The sequence below is a fragment of the Dipodomys merriami genome, unplaced genomic scaffold (genome assembly GCF_024711535.1).
Source record: "Dipodomys merriami isolate MVZ:Mamm:240054 unplaced genomic scaffold, mDipMer1.0.p SCAF_242, whole genome shotgun sequence".
Taxonomy (NCBI): domain Eukaryota; kingdom Metazoa; phylum Chordata; class Mammalia; order Rodentia; family Heteromyidae; genus Dipodomys; species Dipodomys merriami.
In genome coordinates, this window is record NW_027203849.1 from 1,320,060 (window position 1) to 1,341,940 (window position 21,881).

Below are 21,881 nucleotides of genomic sequence, written 5' to 3' on the forward strand. Positions count from 1 at the left end.
ATTCTCAGACCTCAGCCTCCTGAATAGGTAGGATTATAACCATGAGCCACTTATGCTCAGTGCATACTTTTATTATTTATCTTGTTTATTGATCTCAGGGTCTTGCTAAAATGTAAACAAAAATTATTGAAGTATGTAGTTAAGGTAAATAATGTTAAGAATCACTTTTCTGTACATTTCTGCCAGCTTACTCTAAAATTGTCCTGAATATTGTTTGTTAGACCTTTGAATAGTGGTTTTTCATGATACATACTCTTGCCACCTCAATAAGTATACCAAAATGAGTCAATTGTTCCACAATTTATTTAAAAGTAATAGCACATTAAAATTAAATTTGTTTCACTTAGCCTCAAGTTGAAGTACTGTCAGAAGAAGAAGGAGAAGAAGAAGAAGAAGAAGAAGATATCCTCTCTCTGGCAGAAGAAAAATACAGACCAGCTGCCCTTGAAAAGATGATAGCTTTAGTTGCTCTTTTGGTTGAACAGTCTCGCTCAGAAAGGTGAAATGTTTCAACATTCAAAATGCTTAAAGTGTGTTTGGTTTTACTCTTTTTACATAATTGTTTTATTATACTTGAGTTTTTGTTACAAATTTTTTCAAATAATAATATCTTATTCATCAATTCTTGTGGCTCAAGAATTTCAGTACTTTCTACTAAACTCTTATTTCTTAGTCATGTTAGAAATCGTCATTGATAAAAATTACAGTAAAATGTCTAGCAAAATTACATGTACATTGTACATTCATTCTTTAACCTAACATCTATACTTCTAGAGATCTGCAACAAAGTGCAGAAAGATAGACAGTTATTTATTGAAATATTATTTCAAATAGCAACAGCCAAATGTGCATCAAAGGGGGATCAACATTGAAAAATCAAGGTATCCACTCGAGTACTCTGTAGCTTAAAAAAATGAACAAAATGTGGAATTTATATGTACTACCACAGAGAAGTCTTTATAATACACATGTGTCCTCCCGTCCCCCTTTTCATTAAAAAATCAGGTGGAGAAGAATATTTGTAGCATGGTAGTTTGTTAGAGAAGGAAGTCTAAGGCTTGGTGTCAATGACTCATGGCTGTGATGTTAACAAAGGAGGCTGAGATCTGGAGCATTGAGGTTTGAAGCCAGCCTGGGTAAAACATCCACTAGACTCCCAAAATAATGCACAAAAAATAGTGCTGGAGGTGTGGCTCAGGTGGTAGTGCATCAGCTGAGCAAGCAAGCAATCACAAGGTCCTGACTTCAAATTCTGATACCACTGCAAAAGAATAAAAAGGATAAAAGGAAAAGGAAAGCTGAGAGAGAATGTGTACACAGCTTATCACTATTCATACATTCCTATTTGAAAATTCACCTACTTACTAAAGTTTTTTTGTAATTGCAAAAATAGTATTTGTGGAGTTTTCAGAATTATTCTCAGATAATGTGCTTATGTAGATTGGTGAATTTAAGTTGCCTAATATATATTTCCCCAGCTAAAGTCCATCAAGGCAACAGTGTGCCATCTTGTTTCACATTTCATGTTGTAACCAATTGTATTTTCCATAATGTATGCCACATTTTTCAAATATTTATATTTTCTGTTGGTGATTTCACTGTTTAAAATAGCCCCCCAAACAGTATTGAAGTGCTGTCTAGTATTCCTAAATTCAAGGAAGGCTGTGATGTGCGTTAGGGTGAAAATAAACATGTTAGATTCAGGTATGAGTTGTAATGCTGTTGGCCATAAGTTCAATGTTAATGCATAAAAAATATATATTAAATAAGGTGTCTTTAAACAGAAACACCTGTAAAGTGCGGTAATGTGTTTATTACTTGATGGAATTGTTGTGGATAAAAGGCTCATAGGCACATAATTCTGTATTTCCCATAGGAGGAATATTTGCTTTCTTTTTTTTCTCTGTGTTTATAACACTTCACAGGATGTAACTACCAAAATTATCACGAATTAACTATAAATCAAAAATATCTTTTAAAAAATGGTTTCCAATTGAAGTGGGAGGGAAAATGAGGTGAAATGGGACAAAGTGAAAGTTTGACAAAATTACTTTGCTTTATAGTTTAACCTTGGAATCGTGTAAATGTTCTGCATAATTATTAATAAATATATTTTTTAATTCCTAAAATTTATAAGTATAATGAAATAACTGAACCTTAATCTATATTAAGTAGGTGATACAGTACTGGAGAGGAATTAAAGTATTCTTAGAACACATTAACTGTGGATGTTTGGGAAAGACATAAATCGTCCTAAAATGTTTCAGCAATCATATTGTCACTAATAGAATTACTGTTCTGAAATTATTTTGTGCCCAGGTTTGGGGCAAGAAATGAATGAGAATCTGAATTTTTTATTTTGGGAAGCACAAAGGCTATCTAAAACTATTTAGGTCATGTTAAAAGAACTCAACAGCTTACTTAAGGAGTTTCTGCTGGTCATAGATTGGACAACTTGCACACCACAAGTAAGAATAACTACAATGAAATGTGAAACACATCAAGATGATGAAATTAATAAGCTCTAAATGATAACTAAAAGAAAAATTGAAAAATACGTTGTCAACTTTTGGAGTACATTGGAAAATCGAATCTTTATTTTGAAAACTGATAAACGAAATGAGTGAAGGATTTATTTATTCTACCTGGAAGAACTTAAAGGTCATGGCAACCAAGTGATGGATGAAGGAAAGTTTGTCATCATAAAGATATTTGAGTTAATAAATGAGAAAGGATTGTTGGAATTAGACTGTAGGTATTCTGTGAGCTTGAATGATCATTGGTGGAAAAATGTTACAAAAAAACATTAATCCCTCATTGTGTACCTGCTGATGAAAATCCACACTTATCACCTACAAAATGTACTTTATTAAAAAGTTAAACTTAGCTGGGTACCAGTGACTTACACCTGTTATCCTAGCTACTCACAAGGCTGAGATCTGAGGATCATGATTCGAAGCCAGCTGGGACAGGAAAGCCTGTGATATGTGAAACTCTTAGATCCAATTAACCATCAAAAAGCTGGAAGTGGAGCTGTGACTCAAGTGGTAGAGGGCTAGCCTCGAGCAAAAAAGCTCAGGGATAGCACCCAGGCCCTGAGTTCAAGCCCCAGTACTGGCACATAAAAACAACAAAGTCAAAGCTAGATCTGATGAATTCTCTAGATCTACCTGGTAGTTTACAGGAAATACAGAACAGAGGAACATGTAAAAACAGCATCACCCGCATACAGTTAGCAATCTGGAAAACTACAGAACAAGCAACCTACTTTCTTCAGCAAATTTCAAGATAAATATGAGAAGGGAAACCAATAGATTAAAAGTTAATAGACACTCAAACTAAAGACTATTCACAGCAAAAGACTATTCAGGTCTGGTTTGAGACAAATGATAGAATTTTTTAGAAACATGAAATGTGTACACTGGATTTTGTAAGATATTAAGAAATTGTTAATTTTAGGCATGAATATGGCATTGTGGTTGTTTTTAAATCTTACCTAAGATATGTAATAAGATCTATGGGTATATACTAAATTATCTGGATTATGCCTCAGCATAGTACATTCTGAGTGGCTGTGGTAAAAATGACCATCTTTGGTTTGGATACATTTACTCTATATCTGAATTTTTCTATAATAAGTTAAATAGATAATAACTTAAAACTAGGAAGTAAAACTAGTATTTCTTGAAAGCCCATTTGGTTTTAAATATTGACCTGTTTAAAAAAAAAAAAAAAACAGAAAAGCAACTTCCTAAGTAAAATTAAACCCACCCTAGCATTTTGATTATACCAAAATTTTTGATTATACCAAAATTTTTGATTATACCAAAATTTTTGATTTAATCAAATGGAAATAAAGTTGATTTGACATCACTTACTAATCCAAGAATCTCGTAAAATTAAGAGATATTTAGCAAACAAGTATAGGTACTAAGAGCTTTCCAAAAAAAATTTGTACAGTTATAGAATGGACAATTTTCATGCATGTCATGATGTAAATAGCTATAAAGTAGTGCACATGGAAAAGATTTATTTCCACTAATATTTTCTTTTAGGCATTTGACATTATCACAGACTGACATGGCATCATTAACAGGAGGAAAGGTAATACCTTCTCTGATATTAAACAATTTGATCATCATAATGACAATAATAAGTTTTTAAATGAACTTCTTTTGTTTTTAACAGGGATTTCCCTTCTTATTTCAACATATTCGTGATGGCATCAATATAAGACAAACTTGTAATCTAATTTTCAGCCTGTGTCGATACAATAATCGACTTGCCGAACATGTAAGTGCTAAAAAGATTTGGTAATTAAACTATTTCATTAAGTTTTAAAGGGGTGGGAGCATGACTCCTGTGGTAGAAAGCCTACTTCAAAATTTTAAAAAAAATCACATCGTCCTTTTTCTTTCTTAGATTGTATCTATGCTTTTCACATCAATAGCAAAGTTGACTCCAGAGGTATGTAAACATTTGTTAATTATGTTTTTCAAATGACTATCAGCACTGGCAGTGCTTTCATTTGAGCCCTTCTGATTCTTCAGGTTTTTCCCATCCCACTGTAATTTATCTATTTTAAGTAAATAATATGCGTAAGTGGCATTACCACTGGGGACTGCCAGCTGATGACTATAGTTCTTGCTACTCAGGAGGCTGAGATCTGAGGTCATGGTTCAAAGCCAGCCCAGGCAGTAGAGTCCATGAGACTCTTAGATCTAGTAAACTACTCAGAAAATGCCACAAATGGCACTGTGGTCAAGTGGAAGAGCACTAGCCTTGAACAAAAACAGGCTCAGGATAGTGCCTAGGTTCTGAGTTCAAGCCCCAGGACTGGCAAAAAAGTAAAAAATGAACTGCCTTAACTTTAAATGTTCATTAAAATATAAATGTCTAATCAGTAAATCAGAGTAACACTATTTTTTTTTTTCTTTTTTCGGTTGTGGGGCTTGAACTGTGGGCCTGGGCGCTGTCCTTCAGCTCTTCAGCTCAAGCACTCTACCACTTGGGCCACAGCATGTCTTCCAGTTTTCTGGTGGTTAATTGGAGATAAGAGTCTCACAGACTTTCCTGCCCAGGCTGGCTTTGAACCATGATCCTCAGATCTCAGCCTCCTGAGTAGCTAGGATTACAGGCATGAGCCACCAGTGCCTGGCTCATAATTTTTGAAATTGTTTGGTTTCAAGCCTGTATCCTAACTATGTACTAGGAAAAACAGAAGATAGATCTCTGTATATATGGAAAACACAATATAGTATCTACTGAGTGTTGGGCTGGGAAGGTGGCTCAGTGGTAGAGTGCTTGCCTTGCATGCATGAGGCCCTGGGTTCGATTCCTCAGCACCACATAAGCAAAAAGAAAAAAGCCGGAAGTGGTGCTGTGGCTCAAGTGGTAGAGCGATAGCCTTGAGCTGAAATGCTGAGGGACAGCGCCCAGGCCCAGAGCTCAGGCCCCACAACTGGATTCCCCCCCCAAAAAAGTTTCAAGGACTTCCCTGCCCAGACTGCCTGTACTATGATCCTCAGATCTTAGTCTCCTGTGTAACTAGGATTATAGGCATGAATACCCTGCCAATGTGAGTGTGTTTATAAAAGAAATAGTACTTAATTTAACAATCATATAGAACATTGTCAAAAGTTGTTCTGGAAAATTTTTAATTTAGATTTTTCATTAGAACTGCTTTGTTAAAATTATTTGGAGGGCTGAGAAGGTGGCTCAGAGGTAGAGTGCTTACCTTGCATACATGAGGCCCTGGGTTCGATTCCTCATCACCATATAAGCAGGAAAAAAAAGGCCCGAAGTGGCGTTGTGGCTCAAGTGGTAGAGCACTCACCTTGAGCTGAAGAGCTGAGGGACAGTGTCCAGGCCCAGAGTTCAGGCCCCACGACCGGGCCCCCTAAGAAAAATAAAATTAATTTGGAATTTGGGGATATGTTGATAAAGGATAAAATTTTTCAATTATAAGTTTGAGAGATCTATGTACAACATAACTTCTCCAAGAATATACTCTGTATTTGAAAACTGCTAAAAAGAGATTTTAAACCAGATATTAGTGTCTCATGCCTATAATCCTAGCTACTCAGGAGGCAAAGGTCCAGAGATTTGTAGTTCAAAGCCAGTCCAAGCAGAAAGTTCACTAGATTCCCTTCTCTAAAATAACTGGCAAAAAGCAGAGCTGGAGACATGGCTGGAGTTAGCCTTAATAAGGCCCTGAGTTCAGATCCTGGCACCAGGAAAAAAAAATAGATTTTGTGTTCTCACCTTAAAAATGTTAAGTAGATGAGATAATGCATGTCAGTTAACTGAATTTTGCCATTGCACTTTGTACGTATGTTTCAGAACATTGTGATGTACCTCATAAATATATATGATGATTATTTGTGCACTTAAAAATAAAAGTTTAGCCGGGCACCACTGGCACATACCTGTAACCCTAGGAATTCAGGAGGCTGAGGTCTGAGGATCACAGTTCAAAGCCAGCCTAGGCCAAAAGATCCCCATGAGACTCTTATCTCTAATAAACTACTCAAAAAAGCTGGAAGTGGTGCTTGGCTCAAATGGTAGAGCGCAAGCCTTGAGCACAAGAGGCTCAGGGACAGCGCCCGGGCCCTGAGTTCAAGTTTCAGAAAAGAAAAACAAAAAGCTTTTCCAACTATATTTGACATCCCCAAAAATATACTAGATGTGGCTCTCCTGCAATTGACTTTTTTTTTTTTTTTTTTTTGGTCAGTCATGGGGCCTGAACTCTGGGCCTGGGCACTGTCCCTCAACTCTTCAGCTTATGTGATGCTGAGGAATCGAACCCAGGGTCTCATGCATGCAAGGCAAGCACTCTACCACTGAGCCACCTTCCCAGCCCTGCAATTGACTTTTTTTTTTGCATGCACTAGTTATACAAGTTAACTTTGTACCACCAAGCTAATCCTACTGTTTTATGGTAATTACAGTTTGTATGCATGACTACTGACAGCTGTCTCATCCTCATAGTAGATTAAATGTGATATGTACAAGAGGATGTGGTTCTTTTCTACTGAAAGACATTGATTCAGCTTGATCTAAAAACCAATGAATGCTTGTCTTACAGGCTGCCAATCCTTTCTTTAAATTGTTAACTATGCTAATGGAATTTGCTGGTGGTCCTCCAGGCATGCCTCCCTTTGCATCTTACATTCTGCAAAGGATATGGGAGGTAAGTTTTAAAGCACCAAGTTTTTATATTTATCTTTTCAAGTTTTTTATACAGTTACTACCAGTTCTCCTTATTTAGATACCCTAAAATTGTTTCAGTAAGTTATAGATCCAAACAACTTCTAGTCAGATTCAGGGAGAAAAAGCTAGTGTGCCCTCCTCTCCCCACTCTGTCACTCTCTCTCTCTCTCTTTAAATATATTATCTCTAAATATTTGTAGGGGTTTTAATTCAACATGTCATTATGAGTTCATTGCTTCTTAATCAGTTTCCCCTTCTCTCCCAACCCTACTTATCCCTTCAGGTTACCGATTCTGTTTTCAAATATGAACATTGCTTACCATGTCTATGTTCATCTACCTTTGCCCTGCATTTTTCAGCTCTCCCTCCCTTTGACCTCCCCCTCTCTCTAGGTAGCCTTCAGATGTTTTTAATTTTTTTTCCTATAGAGTCAAACAGCTTTAGCCAAGGGGAAGATCTCATATTCTACCCTCAAAAACAATGTCATACAACAACTAAAAACCTAGAAATACAAATTGCTTTCAACTTTTGACAAAAATGATAGAGGAAGCATCAGTCACTTCTAGAATTGCTCCTTAGTGTCTTCTGGAAAAGCTCTAGAATAATAGTCAGCATTCTTTTTCTCCAAAGGCCAAATGGAAAAAACTTTAGGATTTGTAGGCCCTATAATCCTTCTTGAAATGATTTAGATGGGTTATTTTTAGCCTGACAGTTGCCACAGACAATAAATGAGTGGAAGAGTGGGCATGGCTGCTGTCCCATAAAATGACAAACTAGGTAGCCACAGAATTTTACCTACAGGCCATGTTTGCCAACTACTTCTCTAGGTTCCTACTATTCGCTTTTCCCAATGCAAAGAACAACTTCATATTCTTATATAATAGTAATTGGCTAAATATACAGTAAAAGTAAGGGTAAAATATATTAGACAAGTAGGAACAAAAAGTGTTGTGTATTGCAAGCACAAACCTCTGAATTCAATTCTTAATACTGTTTAAATAAAATAATAAAATTAGAAAATGCAAAGTACTTTTTTGTGTATGTAGTGTTGGAGGTCAGACCCAGGGCCTTGCATGTGCTAACAAGTGTTCTACTGAAATATACAGCTAGATAAATATATTTTAAATTCTAAACAATACATAAAAGCCACTGAGTTCTATGTGTTAAAGTCTTTGTTTTAAATTTTGTGATGAAATAAATTGTTCTGAGCATGCCTTGTTAATAAAAGTAGCTTAAAATTAAAGCTAAAACTTAACAATCCTAGTTTTTTTTAAATTATTTTAGCTTTAACTATTTAGTGGAATGTAGAAAAGAATGTAAAGTAATTGTTCATTAGTTGACCTTGTATTGTATTATGTTCTTGTCATTGTATTTATAGGTGATTGAATACAATCCTTCTCAGTGTCTGGATTGGTTGGCAGTACAGACACCCCGAAATAAACTGGCACACAGCTGGGTCCTACAGAATATGGAAAACTGGGTTGAGCGTTTTCTTTTGGCTCACAATTATCCTAGAGTCAGGACTTGTAAGTCAAATGTTTAGAATTTAGCAAACCATTTATTGATGTTCTAATTTTTAGCATTTTCTGTTTTCTGCCTTTTAAGTGAAGTTATGGCCATTGTATAATGCAAAGCTCTTAGAGTTTGTCTTAAAGACCGAAGTTTACTAATATTTGGAAACTTGTGACAGGGTTTTATAAATATTTAGTAGTTTGTTTTGGTGATACTGAGGCTTTGAACTCAGATTCTCATGTTTTCTAGAGAGAGACCCCTATTGCTGAGCTATGTTGCCAGCCATGATTCTTGCTTATTTTTACAATACAGTTAACACTTTCTACTCAGGCATGTACCCAGGCTTAATCTGCCTATGTTTGATTTTTTTGTGTAGCTAGCATAAGAAGCATGTTGCAGCCACCATCCAGCTTTTCCCTGAGAAAGGGTGTCTTGTAAATTTTTCTGCCCAGGCTGGCCTTGAACCTCAATCCTTACAATTAGCCTTCTAAGTAGCTAGAATTACAGGCTGAGTCACCACCATTGCCCAGCTGTTGTTGGTCTGTTCTTATTATCCTTTTTCCCTTTCCTTTCCCCCTTCCCTTTTTCCCTTTCCTTTCCCCCTTCCCCCTTTACCCCTTAACTATTCCCTTTCTTTTCCCTTTTCTTTCTCCTTTCTCTTTCTGTCTCCTCTTTCCCTTTTTTTTCTCTCTCTTCCCTTCCCTTCCTTCTTCCCTCCCTCCCACCCTCTACCCAGCCTTTCTTTCTAACCTTGCCAGCATTGGTGGCTTATGCCCATATTCCTAGCTGTTCACAAGGCTGTGATCTAAGGATCACAGTTGAAAGCTAGCCAAGACAGAAAAGTCCATGAGACTTATCCTATTAACCCAAGAAGCCAGAAATGGAGAATGCTAGCCATGAGCAAAAAAGCTCAGGGAAAGGAACTGTGCACAGACTCTGTCAAGCCCAGGACCAGCACCCAAGGGGAAAAGAATAACATGTAATTGCTGGGTGCTAGTGGCTCATACATGTAATCCTACTTAGTAGGCTGAGATCAGAGGATGGTAGAGTGTTAGCCTTGAGCACAAATGCTTAGGGACAGTGCCTAAGCCCTGAGGTCAAGCCCACGACAGGAGGCTGAAAGTAGTAATTAACGCAGAAAATACTGACTGGAATTAGAAGAATTAGATAAAACCAATCTCATGTACAAGTAAGTAGAGAATAAACAGAGACCTTGGGAGACAGATGGACAAATACCAATAGTAGATTTTTTTTACAGAGCAAGAAATTTCTTGTAAATAAGCATAAAATGTAAAATATTACTTTTGAGAGTTCAAAGAAAATTAAAACCAAAGTAGTTAATTCTCACATGTGTAATTCTAGCTACTTGGGAGGCTAAGATTGGGAGGAGCATCACCTCAGGCCAGTCTGGGAAAAAGTTTACAAGACCTACTTCTAAGTGGAGATCTAGACATGTTTGGTGTGACCTGTGACAGGAAGCCTAACATAAGTGAATTATGCCTAGGCACAAACTCAGGAAGGAAACAAGACCTTCAAAATAATTGGCAGCCCAGTGCTGGTGGCTTATGCCTGTAATCCTAGCTACTCAGGAGGCTAAGATCTCTGGCTTCATGTTTGGAAGCCAGCCTGGGCAGAAAGAGTCAGTAAGATTTTTTTTTTTTTTTTGGTCCGGTCGTGGGGCCTGAACTCTGAGCCTGAGCACTATCCCTCAGCTCTTCAGCTCAAGGCTAGTTAGTACTCTACCACTTGAGCCATAGCACCACTTCCGACTTTTTTCTTTTTGCTTATGTGGAGCTGATCAAACCCAGGGCCTCAGGCATGCAAGGCAAGCACTCTACCACTGATCCACCTTCCCAGCCCTCGGTAAGATTCATTATCTCCACTAAATTACAAAAACAGGCAGGAATGGAGCTGTAGCTCAATTGTTAGAATGCTAGCCTTGAGCAAACAAAGCTTAGAAACAGTGCCTAGGCCCTTGAGTTCAAGCCCCAGGATGGGCACAAAAATAAAAATATAAAAACTGGCAAAAGAGTAAGACAGGTATAGGTAAATGGTAAAAGTATCTGCCTAGCAAATATGAGACTCTAAGTATAATGCATTTTTTGACAATTTTACAAAAATGAATTTGTTTCCTAGCTGTCTGACTAAAATCAGTGACAAACACAAGTACCCAGATGTTTCTAAATACCATTCTCCAATTTTAAAAAAATTTACAGTTCCATAGAGAAAGGACTGATTTTAGAGCTAAGGCAGTAAATGTATAAGATGAGTTAGAACCATAAAGGGAAGAAATATATTAAAAAATCAGAATGATCTGATAGGGATATTTCAAAGGGACATATAGAATTAACTTGAAAGCTTCTAGTTGCTAAACCTGGGACAATTTGAGAAACAAAGATGATATTTTATTATAATCAGAAATACAAAATAAACATCTATAAGTCCACACTGATAGAAATCCACATGACAAAATTCCCAATAAATACATCCCAAAGGCTGAGCATAACTGCTTAGTCTATGAGTCTAAGCTAACTTCAAAGAGTAGAGCCTGAAGATGTGGGAAATAACTTGACAATTAAGAAATTTGACAACTATCCTAGCTACTCAGGAGGCTGAGATCTGGGATCTCAGTTCAAAGCCAGACAGGGCAAGAAAGTCTGTGAGACTCTTATCTTCAGTGAACCACCTGAAAAACCGGAAGTGGTGCTATGGCCCAAGTGGTAGAGCGCTTACCTTGAGGTGAAGAGCTGAGGGACAGCGCCCAGGCCCAAAGTTCAAGCCCCATGACTGACAAAAGAAATTTGGGGGCTGGGAAGGTAGCTCAGTGGTAGAGCACTTGCCTTGCATGCATGAGGCCCTGGGTTCGATTCCTCAGCACCACATAAGCAGGGAAAAAAAGCCAGAAGTGGCGCTATGGCTCAAGTGGTAGAGTGCTAACCTTGAGCTGAAGAGCTGAGGGACAGTGCCCAAGCCCAGAGTTGAGGCCCATGACCGGACCCCCCCCCCAAAAAAAAAAAAGAAAAGAAATTTGACAACTAATTCGGGCAAGTGGTTAAGGTTAATATCACTATGTCAGACAAGTAATTAGCATGTACGCTTGACATGGGTATATAATACAAAGAGTGCTTCACCTATTGAAAACTAAAGTTTAGACTTCAGTTAGTATTACGGTGCCAGTATTGTTCCTTTATTCTAACATATACTGTTTAGTAAAAGTAAATGTTAAAAATGAAGAAACTGTCCAGGTGCCTATAATCTTAGCTATTTGGGATGCTAAGACTTGAAAGACAGTTATTTAAAGCCAGCGTGGACAGAAAAATCCATAAGACTGCATCTCTAATTAACCAACAAAATGCTAGACTGACTGGCATGATTAAAATAGAGAGTGACAGTTGAGAGCAGGGAAGCTGATTGAGAGTGAAAGGCCTTGAGTTCAAGTCCTAGTGCTGGCACAAAAAAATTGGAGGGAGGACTGGGAAGGTGGCTCAGTGGTAGAGCGCTTGCCTTGTATACCTGAGGCCCTGCATTCAATTCCTCAGCACCACATAAACAAAAAGAAAAAAGCCGGAAGTGGGGCTGACGCTCAAAATGGTAGAGTGCTAGCCTTGAGCTGAAGAGTTGAGGGACAGCGCCCAGGCCCAGAGTTTCAGGCCCCATGACTGGACCCAAAAAAAAAAAAATGGAGGCAACTGGGTGAGGGATTTATGGGCATTTTCAGACAATTCAGAATGGGTATATTCTGAAATAAAATGTTTGAGAGATACATGGTACAGTAGATTGCATGCTAGACATACATAGGCAGTTTGCTACTGCTTTTTTTTTTTTTATCAGTTTAATAATCCTACAGTAATGGAAGATAGATAGATAGATAGATAGATAGATAGATAGATAGATAGATAGATAGATAGATAGATAGATAGATAGATAGATAGATATGTAGGTAGGTAGATATGTAGGTAGGTAGATATGTAGGTAGGTAGATATGTAGGTAGGTAGATATGTAGGTAGGTAGGTAGATATGTAGGTAGGTAGATATGTAGGTAGGTAGATATGTAGGTAGGTAGGTAGATATGCAGGTAGGTAGGTAGATATGCAGGTAGGTAGGTAAATAGATAGATATCCTAAAATGTCTGTTGGTTGGCATTTGTGTCTTGACTCCTGAGCACAAAATAATGAAAAAAGAACCTATGGGGAGTTGGACCCACTGGTTTAAGCCTATAATCCTATCTGCATGGGAGGTAGAGATAGGGGGATTCACCATTGGAGTCCAGCCTACGAGTTCATGAGGTTTCATCCCATCCCATGGCTGGATACAGAGATGTGCTTTTTAATCACCAGAGATATGAACAGATAGGAAGATTATTGTCCAGGCCAGCTCATATATAATTGATAGTGTACCTTTATGGATGGTAGTTAATAGTATGTAGCAAACTTGGCTCCTGAGCAGTTTCCTAAAGTTTTAAAAGGGCTAATATATACATATATGTGTGTGTATATATATATTTTTTCTATGTGAGTGTGTGTATTTATTTATTTCATTTTTTGCCAGTCCTGGGGCTTGACCTCAGGGCCTAGGCACTGTCCCTGAGCTTTCTTTTGCTCAAGGCTAGCATTCTACCACTTGGGCCACAGCACCACTTCCAGCTTTTTCTGTTTATGTGGTACTGAGGAATTGAACCCAGGGCTTCATGCATGCTAGGCAAGCAATCTACCACTAAGCCACATTCCCAGCTCCATGGGCTAATTTTTTTAAAGACTCACATGCCAGGCATGCTAGTATGCACCTCCTTTGAGAATGAGCCAGGAGGATCACTTAAGCTCGAGTTCAAAGTCACCTGGGGCAAAATAGTGAGATGGTGTCCCTTAAAACAAGACAGATTGTTAGGTACTTATTTGTACATTGTGGTAATAAGATTCTGTAGTAAGTGCATTTGGTATAGAATAAGTATATCATAGAATAAATTAACATATATTAAAGAAAAGCTACTGATAGTCTGGCTTGTAAGAAATGACTGTTGGCTCATACAGTCTTAGCTACTTAAGGCTAAGATCTAAGCATTGTAGCTTGGGCAGGAAAGTCAATAAGACTTTATTCTGCATTTAACTAGCAAAAAGCCAAAAGTGGAGCAGAGGCTCAAGGGGTAGAGCACTAGTCTTGAGCAAAGAGCTCAGGGACAGTGCCCAGGCCCTGCGTTCACGCCCCAGGACTGGCACCAAAAAAAAAAAAAAAAGCCTGTTTTGAGAAAGGTATCAAAATGGAATCACTAGGTGTCTTAAAGTATTTAAATACTTGCCAGGTATCAATGGAAGTAGATGTGTTCTAAGTTGCACAGTATGAAACAAGACCCAGGGCATCTTACATTATAGAAAGGCAGTTTGGGGCTGCTATGTAGCTCAGTGGCAAAGCGCTTGCCTAGCAAGTGCAGCGTCCCGGGTTCGATCCCCAGTACTAAAAAAGGAAAAAAAAAGAAAGAAAAGAAAGAATGGGCTAGGAAGGTGGCTCAGTGGTAGAGTGCATGCCTTGCAAGCATGAGGCCCTGGGTTCGATTCCTTATCACCACCTAAGCAGAAAAAGCCAGAAGTGGCACTGTGGCTCCAGTGGTAGAGCACTCGCCTTGAGCTGAAGAGCTGAGGGACAGCGCCCAGGCCCAGAGTTCAGGCCCCACGACTGACCAAAAAAAAGAAAGGCAGTTTATAATCAGATAGCCTACTCTTCCAAATGAACTTTGTTTTCCAAGGTAAACGTACATTTTTTTCCTTACTAGCAAAAATTTAAAAGCAAACTACTTTTCTAGAAATGACAAGATAGTTTTGTTTAGTACATACATAGCAAAGCAGAATGCTAATTACAGAAATTAGTGGATAGGCCCACAGGCTCAGTAAAGGTTTCATTTCCTCCTTTATTGTGTTTTATTTGATGGGGGAGGGAGCTGCAAATTAAACCTAGGCCCTACCATATTTTTTCTTAATAAAATGTTTTTCTCTTTTTGTTGGTCCAAGACTGGGACTTGAACTTGATACCTGATGCTTTTGCTCATTGGCTAGTGCTCTACCAACTGAGGCTTGCCTCCAACCCCAATGAAATGTTGATGTAAAAGTAAAATTTAAACCTAGTGCCTTTTGAAATCACAAATCACTTTGTTCAATTCCAGGCTTATGCAAAACCTGAACACATACCAAAATGAGTCTAAAAAGTTAAACTAACTATAATAGCTTATTGATAAAGAACTATTTTGAAAATGGGGTATTATGCACAAAGCATCATTTCAATATCTGCTGTGATAATGTAGTAGAAATTACCAAATTAAGAGCATATCTAGGACAATGGGTGTGTCTCAGGTAGTACCTAGCAAAGACCCTGAGATTGAACTCCAGTACTGCTGTCTCCCCATCAAAAAATCAACAAGTGTATACATCCCCTGTTGTTGTAATCTTTTAAAAGGGTTTAGTTGCAAATGTTAGTTGAGCTTGGGTTTGAATCCTACTTTTATCATGTCCCTGTAATCTGAGGTGGTTTTACCATTGTTAGTTTGAATAAAAATAAGGTAATAAAAGCAGTGTCTTACCATATAAAGTTATGTCAAAATATATGTTCTGAAATATTAGCAATTTCTTATTTTTAATAGTTACTATTTTTTCCTATTATTATTGCTTTCATCATTGTTTTTTTTAAGGTCTAATCTAGCCTTTACCTCTCTTACCTGTATGACTTTTAACTGGTTATCTGAGATTCAGATTTTTCTACTGTAACATCACCTATCTCTAGTATGATTGTGAAAGTTGAGTGAGATATTTATAGTGTCTACTTTCATGTTGTGCTCAGATAAGTGGACTTAAATAGAAACTCATTAACCTCTCACATTTATAACATAGGCTTAATGACAGTTTTTAGATATGTTGAATGAGAAATTCATTATGTTCCAGGTTAGCCTTCAAACATAAAGATTTGCTCTTTATGTATGATGATGCTTTCCTGTAGTCCCAGCACTTTGAATGCAGAGGCAGGAATAAATTCAAGACTATTTCAGAAAGGAAAAGAAAAAAAATACTTTATATCTAATTTTAAAACATCAGTATATTATTTCAAAGTAATTTACCACTATTTTTTTTTAAGTAACAAGAAAATTGAGACCATAAAATAAGTTAACTGGTTTGACCATATTAGGCACCTTTGGGTAGGTCTTTCCTCTAAATGCTGAGTTCTCTTTATTAAATAAGACTATATCATGGGAGAAGGCTAAACAAGAGTTTGAAAACTAGTTCTGCTAATGTGATTGTGGTTGCTATTTAAAATATAACAGCAGAATGGAAGGTGTGTTTCTATCACCTCTTAGGAGTCTTTCTGTGGAGCCAAGTTAAAGCAGACATTTAAAGAGATGTTATGTCTCTTAATTTTTCTTCATTTTCATTATTAAAGGGCTGAGTGAATTTGTGATTAATGACTGCTCTTCAGTCTATATCTTATAAGAATCTGACAGTGTTGTTTTACATTTTATAGCTGCAGCTTATCTTCTGGTGTCCCTTATACCAAGCAATTCATTCCGCCAGATGTTCCGGTCAACAAGGTCTTTGCACATCCCAACCCGTGACCTTCCACTCAGTCCAGACACAACAGTAGTCCTACATCAGGTCTACAACGTACTCCTTGGTTTGCTCTCAAGAGCCAAACTTTATGTTGATGCTGCTGTTCATGGCACTACAAAGTTAGTGCCCTATTTTAGCTTTATGACTTACTGTTTAATTTCCAAAACTGAGAAGCTGATGTTTTCCACATATTTCATGGATTTGTGGAACCTTTTCCAGCCTAAACTTTCTGAGCCAGCAATAGCTACAAATCACAATAAACAGGCTTTGCTTTCATTTTGGTACAATGTGTGTGCTGACTGTCCAGAGAATATCCGCCTTATTGTTCAAAACCCAGTGGTAACCAAGAACATTGCCTTCAATTACATCCTTGCTGACCATGATGATCAGGATGTGGTGCTTTTTAACCGTGGGATGCTGCCTGCCTACTACGGCATTCTGAGGCTCTGCTGTGAGCAATCTCCTGCATTCACACGACAGCTGGCTTCTCACCAGAACATCCAGTGGGCCTTTAAGAATCTTACACCACATGCCAGCCAATACCCTGGAGTGAGTAAAAATGACACTCTTATCTGTATTCTTAAAAACTTAAAAGTAATTAACTTTAAGCATTCTTTCTTGGTGATTTTTTTCTTTTGTTTTGCTTTTCAGTCCTAGGGATCAAACCCATGGCTTTGCATATGCTAATCAAAGACTTTACTACTGAAATATACCCCAGACCATCATCCTTTCTTCAGGATTTAACATAAATGTGCATTCTCAAACATCCACATATAATTTTACCCTTGGCATCTTTGTGTATATGGTTTCAAAGAGATTCTCACTGAGAAAAAACACAAATGTTCTAAACATATATAAGAGTTCTGTACCACTGGACGCTTGTGGCTCGCACCTGTAATCCTAGGTATTCAAGAGGCCAAGATCTGAGGATCCCAGTTCAGAGCCAGCATGGGCAGAACAAGTCTGTGAGATTCTAATCTCCAGTTAACCATTAAAGAGTTGACAGTAGCTGTGGCTCAAATGATAGAGTGTTAGCCTTGAGTGAAAAAAGGTCAGGGACAGCGCCCAGTCCCTGAGTTCAAACCTCATGACTGGCACAGAAGAATTCAGTACTGATGTTTAGTTCATTTTTCCTACAATGCCATCTACCTTTCACTATACACATGCCACTTTTGAACAAATCCAAAATTATTACCTTATGTCAGTAAAGCACATTGATTTTTGTGACACCATATGCTTTTCGGGAGGCATGTTTTCACAAAATTAAGGGCAAGGAAACAGATCACATGTAAAATGACAAATGATAACATGGGACAACAGAGTTGTAGGAATTTTAGTTTTTTGTTTTTGAAATTTCTTTTTTTAATTCACTTTTCTCTTTTACCACCATTGGTCAAAACTCAGTGTAATAAGTCTGTGAATAAGGTGAGGTTGGTATATATTGTTATAAAATTTGACAAGCATGTGGCTTAATTTTCTCATAAAGATAAAATTTTATTTCTCTTGGGGCTTTAAAATATAGGTGCCTACTGAAAAAGGCAGCGTTAGGCATGTAAACACTATTTAAGAATTAGATAATTGGTTTTCAAGATCTGCATACTATTCTAGACTGCACAATATTTTATCTTAATCTAGTTGTTTTTTCTGAAACTTACATGAGAGTGGATTATAATGGTTAAGAGATCCATTAATTTACAAAGATGCATAGTTTAAATCTGAGTCCTTTTTAAGCTTGATTTGTTGGTTTCATATTAAATTTTCCCTTTATTTGAGGCTACTATTTCTGGATATTATTTTCACTGTTCCTTCTTATTACGTTGCAAAGATTTCCTTGCCCACAATAAAAACTTAATTTCCAAATGAGGAAATTAGAATGCCTAAAAAGAAAGGACAAGAAAGTGTGGGGCAAGGAAGACTGGAGGAAGGAAGGAAGGAAGACAGGGCATTCAGTAACAGATTGGAGGGTGGGGGCTGGGAAGGTGACTCTGTGGTACAGTGCTTGCCTTGCATGCATGAGGCCCTGGGTTCAATTCCTCAGCTGCACACAAGCAGAAATAGCCGAAAGTGGCACTGTGGTTCAAGTGGTGGAGCATTCGCTATAAGCTGAAGAGCTGAGGTACTGTGCCCAGACCCAGAGTTCAGGCTCACTCCCCAACCCCCCCCCAAAAAAAGAATAATAGTACATACAGCTGGGTGCTGGTGGCTCATGCCTGTAATTCTAGCTACTAAGAGGCTGAGATCGGAGGATCAGGGTTCAAAGCCAGCCTTGGGCAGGAACATCCATGAGACTTATCTCCATTTAACCACTAGAAAACCAAAAGTGGCGCTACGGCTCAAATGGCAGAACACTAGCCTTGAGCTGAAGAGCTGAGGGACAGCACCAGGCCCAGAGTTCAGGCCCCACGACTGACAAAAAAAAAAAAGAAGAAGAAGAAATTGAATGCCGGGCGCGGTGAGCCTTGAACAAAAGAGATCAGGGACAGTGGCCTAGGCCCTGAGTTCAAATCCAAGGACTAACCAAAAAAAAAAAACCAAGAAATTGAATTCATGGTTATAAAAATACAGGGCAGGGGGGGAGAATAGGTCTAACTTTCTTTTGAAGGAGTTATAGCATAATTTGTTATGTTTCCATTGATCTAGTCTAGTATAGTTCATGTAAATATTTAATTTCACAACTAAATATTATATCCAAGGTTAAGTTTGTCTTTGACAAGTACTAGTAGAGGTAGAACATGTCATCTCTATTATTTTTCTTGCCATTGACAAATGAAATATACCTTTTATTGTGCAACTTACCTTTGGAGATAGTCCCAAAAACAGTAATTAAGTGAATTTTGCCATGAAAAGTAGAAAGCGGGGATTTAATTTCATTGACATTAAAAGCATAACCCTTACCTAACATGCACAAAAGAAAAATTTTAAAACCTTAGTAACTTTACTAAATTATTCCCACATTTTATCCATCAGATACCTGAATTAACCCTCAGTCTACAAAGATTATTCCAAATATTGCCATACAGGATTATCTCTGATTATCTCCAGTATAATTTAAGTAAACACTTAATTTATTGTTGCAAAGTAATGCTTTCTTCTTTTTAAAGAAATGGGGGTGGATATGGTTCATGCCTATAATCCCAGGTACTTAGAGGAAGAAATAGGAGGACCATGATATCAACCAGTCTGGGCAAAGTTAGCAGACTACCCTGTCTAGACGGAAAACAAAGTAAAAAGCAAAAAGAACAAAGTGTGGTGGTAGAGTTCTTGGCTCTAAATTCAATCCCCAGTATTGATAAAAAGTGTAGCTTGCCTCTGAGTTACAAAATAGTTTTGTGTGTGTGTGTGTGTGTGTGTGTGTTTTGTTTTTTTTTCCAATATTGGGGCTCAAATTCTGGTTCTGGGCACTGTTCCTGAGCCACTTTTGCTCAAAGTTAGCACTCTACCACTTGAGCCACAGTGCCACTTCCAGCCTTTTCTGTTTATGTGGTACTGAGGAAATGAACCCAGGGCTTCATGCATGCTAGGCAAGCACTCTACCACTAAGCCCCATTTTCTGCCATACAATATAGTTCTTTAGTGAGTTTTATATATATTATTTATCAGTAGGTTTTAATCGTTTTGAACTAGTATGTTTAAAATTTATTCATTTCTTTTAGTATATAACATACTCAGTTTTTGAAATAGAATTTATTGCTAATTTTTTAATAACCATTCCTGAACCAATTTTTTAGTAGTATGTATTGTGTGGTTTTTTTGGAGTTAGCTAATGAGCATATAGACCATTTAGAAATGAGAAACATACCTTCTAAAGTGATGCAGGTTTAAAAGATCATTGTGTTTCTTATTTGCTGTTTTTTTAGGCAGTAGAAGAATTGTTTAATTTGATGCAGCTATTTATAGCTCAGAGGCCTGACCTGAGAGAAGAAGAATTAGAAGATATTAAACAGTTTAAGAAAACAACCATAAGTTGTTACTTACGTTGTTTAGATGGCCGTTCCTGCTGGACTACTTTAATAAGGTAAAAAGATGTTTTGTGGTGTTCTTTTGTTAGTTTTGGCTTATTTTACTAGGTAAGGGGATGAATGAAGACTTAACCTTTTGACAGTAAAAGACAAATTATATTGTTTATACTCAAAAGCTAATTTTTTTTTGGGGGGGGGGTCTGGTCGTAGGGCCTGAACTCTGGGCCTGGGCGCTGTCCCTCAGCTCTTCAGCTCAAGGCTAGCACTCTACCACTTGAGCCACAGCGCCACTTGCGGCTTTTTTTTTTTCTTTTTGCTTATGTGGTGCTGAGGAATCAAACCCAGGGCCTCAGGCATGCAAGGCAAGCGCTCTACCACTGAGCCACCTTCCCAGCCCCCTCAAAAGCTAATTCTTTAAGACTATTGGTGAAAAATTAGGTACTTAGATTATGTTGGAAGAGTTTGAGGCGCTGAAATTTTCTATTTCTTCTATAGATTTGTGTATTTTTTAGAATCTTAGGGATCATAGCTAAACATGAGGTAATAGGAAAGAATAACTTGTATTATCAAAGCTCATAGAATTCACAAACTGTATAGACCATGATAATGACAATTTGCCTTGTGAAAGTTAAAATGTGTTTGTGACTCTATCACTATTCTGTAATACTGTGAAATTTATGTAATCACCTAATCTCAATTAAAGAAAAGAGTGAGAAAAGGGATAGGTTATGAGAGATGGGTGACACTGCTGTCAGACACTTTGTATTCATATACTGTTTTGTAGAATGGGAACTTCTTTGTCCAGCTACTTAAAGATAATTTTTTTAAGGGGGAAAAAAAGACCCTTAGTAGATATAAAAAACACTTTAGGGCATTAATCATTTTAAAAAATGAGGTAAAGGGGAAACAAAGAGGAAGCAATAATGCTTGATAAGAAATGTACTCGTTATCTTGCCCATGTAATTGTAACCCCTCTGTATGGTATTCTCACAATAAAATAACTAAATAAAGCCGGGCACTGGTGGCTCATGCCTGTAATCCTAGCTACTCAGGAGGCTGAGATCTGAGGATCGAGGTTCAAAGCCAGCCTGGGCAGGAAAGTTCGTGAGACTCTGATCTCCAATAAACCACCACCACCCATCCCCATCCCTCCCCCCCTAGAAAACCGGAAGCGTGCTGTGGCTCAAGCGGTAGAGCTCGCCTTGAGCTGAAGAGCACAGGGACAGCGCCCAAGCCCAGAGTTCAAGCCCCACGACCACAACATAAATAAATAAACAAACAATACATAAATAAAATGAGGTAATATACATATACTTAGTTGTTCAGGGCTACAGAAATAACTCAGTGTCTGAATAAAATAAATGAATGAAGCTGCTATAGGTAACAATTCCCTTTGTCTGTAGAAATAAAGTTAAGCTAATTTATTAAACTTCTTTAAAAAAAATAAATAACAGACTGGTGCTGGTGGCTCATATCTGTAATCCTAGCTACTCAGGTAGTTGAGATCTAAAGACTTCACTGTACTATCTTAAACTGATCCACCTGAGATTGTTTCAGATTATTTGCTTTAGAAGCTTTTGTATTGTAATGTTCATTATTCCACAGTCTGAGAAA

At 37.6% G+C, this 21,881-nt stretch overlaps 1 protein-coding gene across 4 annotated transcripts in view; it reads left to right on the forward strand.

Moving 5' to 3' along the window:
* LOC138835945 (ubiquitin carboxyl-terminal hydrolase 34) overlaps positions 1–21,881 on the forward strand; it is a 205,512-nt gene that overhangs the window by 161,563 nt on the left and 22,068 nt on the right. For all 4 annotated transcript variants that reach the window (XM_070034520.1, XM_070034518.1, XM_070034519.1 and 1 more), the window contains 8 exons: positions 348–499; positions 4,056–4,104; positions 4,189–4,293; positions 4,423–4,467; positions 7,088–7,192; positions 8,591–8,738; positions 16,223–16,857; positions 20,166–20,323. In XM_070034520.1, coding sequence (XP_069890621.1) covers positions 348–499; positions 4,056–4,104; positions 4,189–4,293; positions 4,423–4,467; positions 7,088–7,192; positions 8,591–8,738; positions 16,223–16,857; positions 20,166–20,323 — 1,397 coding nt within the window. The remainder of the gene's footprint in view (positions 1–347; positions 500–4,055; positions 4,105–4,188; positions 4,294–4,422; positions 4,468–7,087; positions 7,193–8,590; positions 8,739–16,222; positions 16,858–20,165; positions 20,324–21,881) is intronic.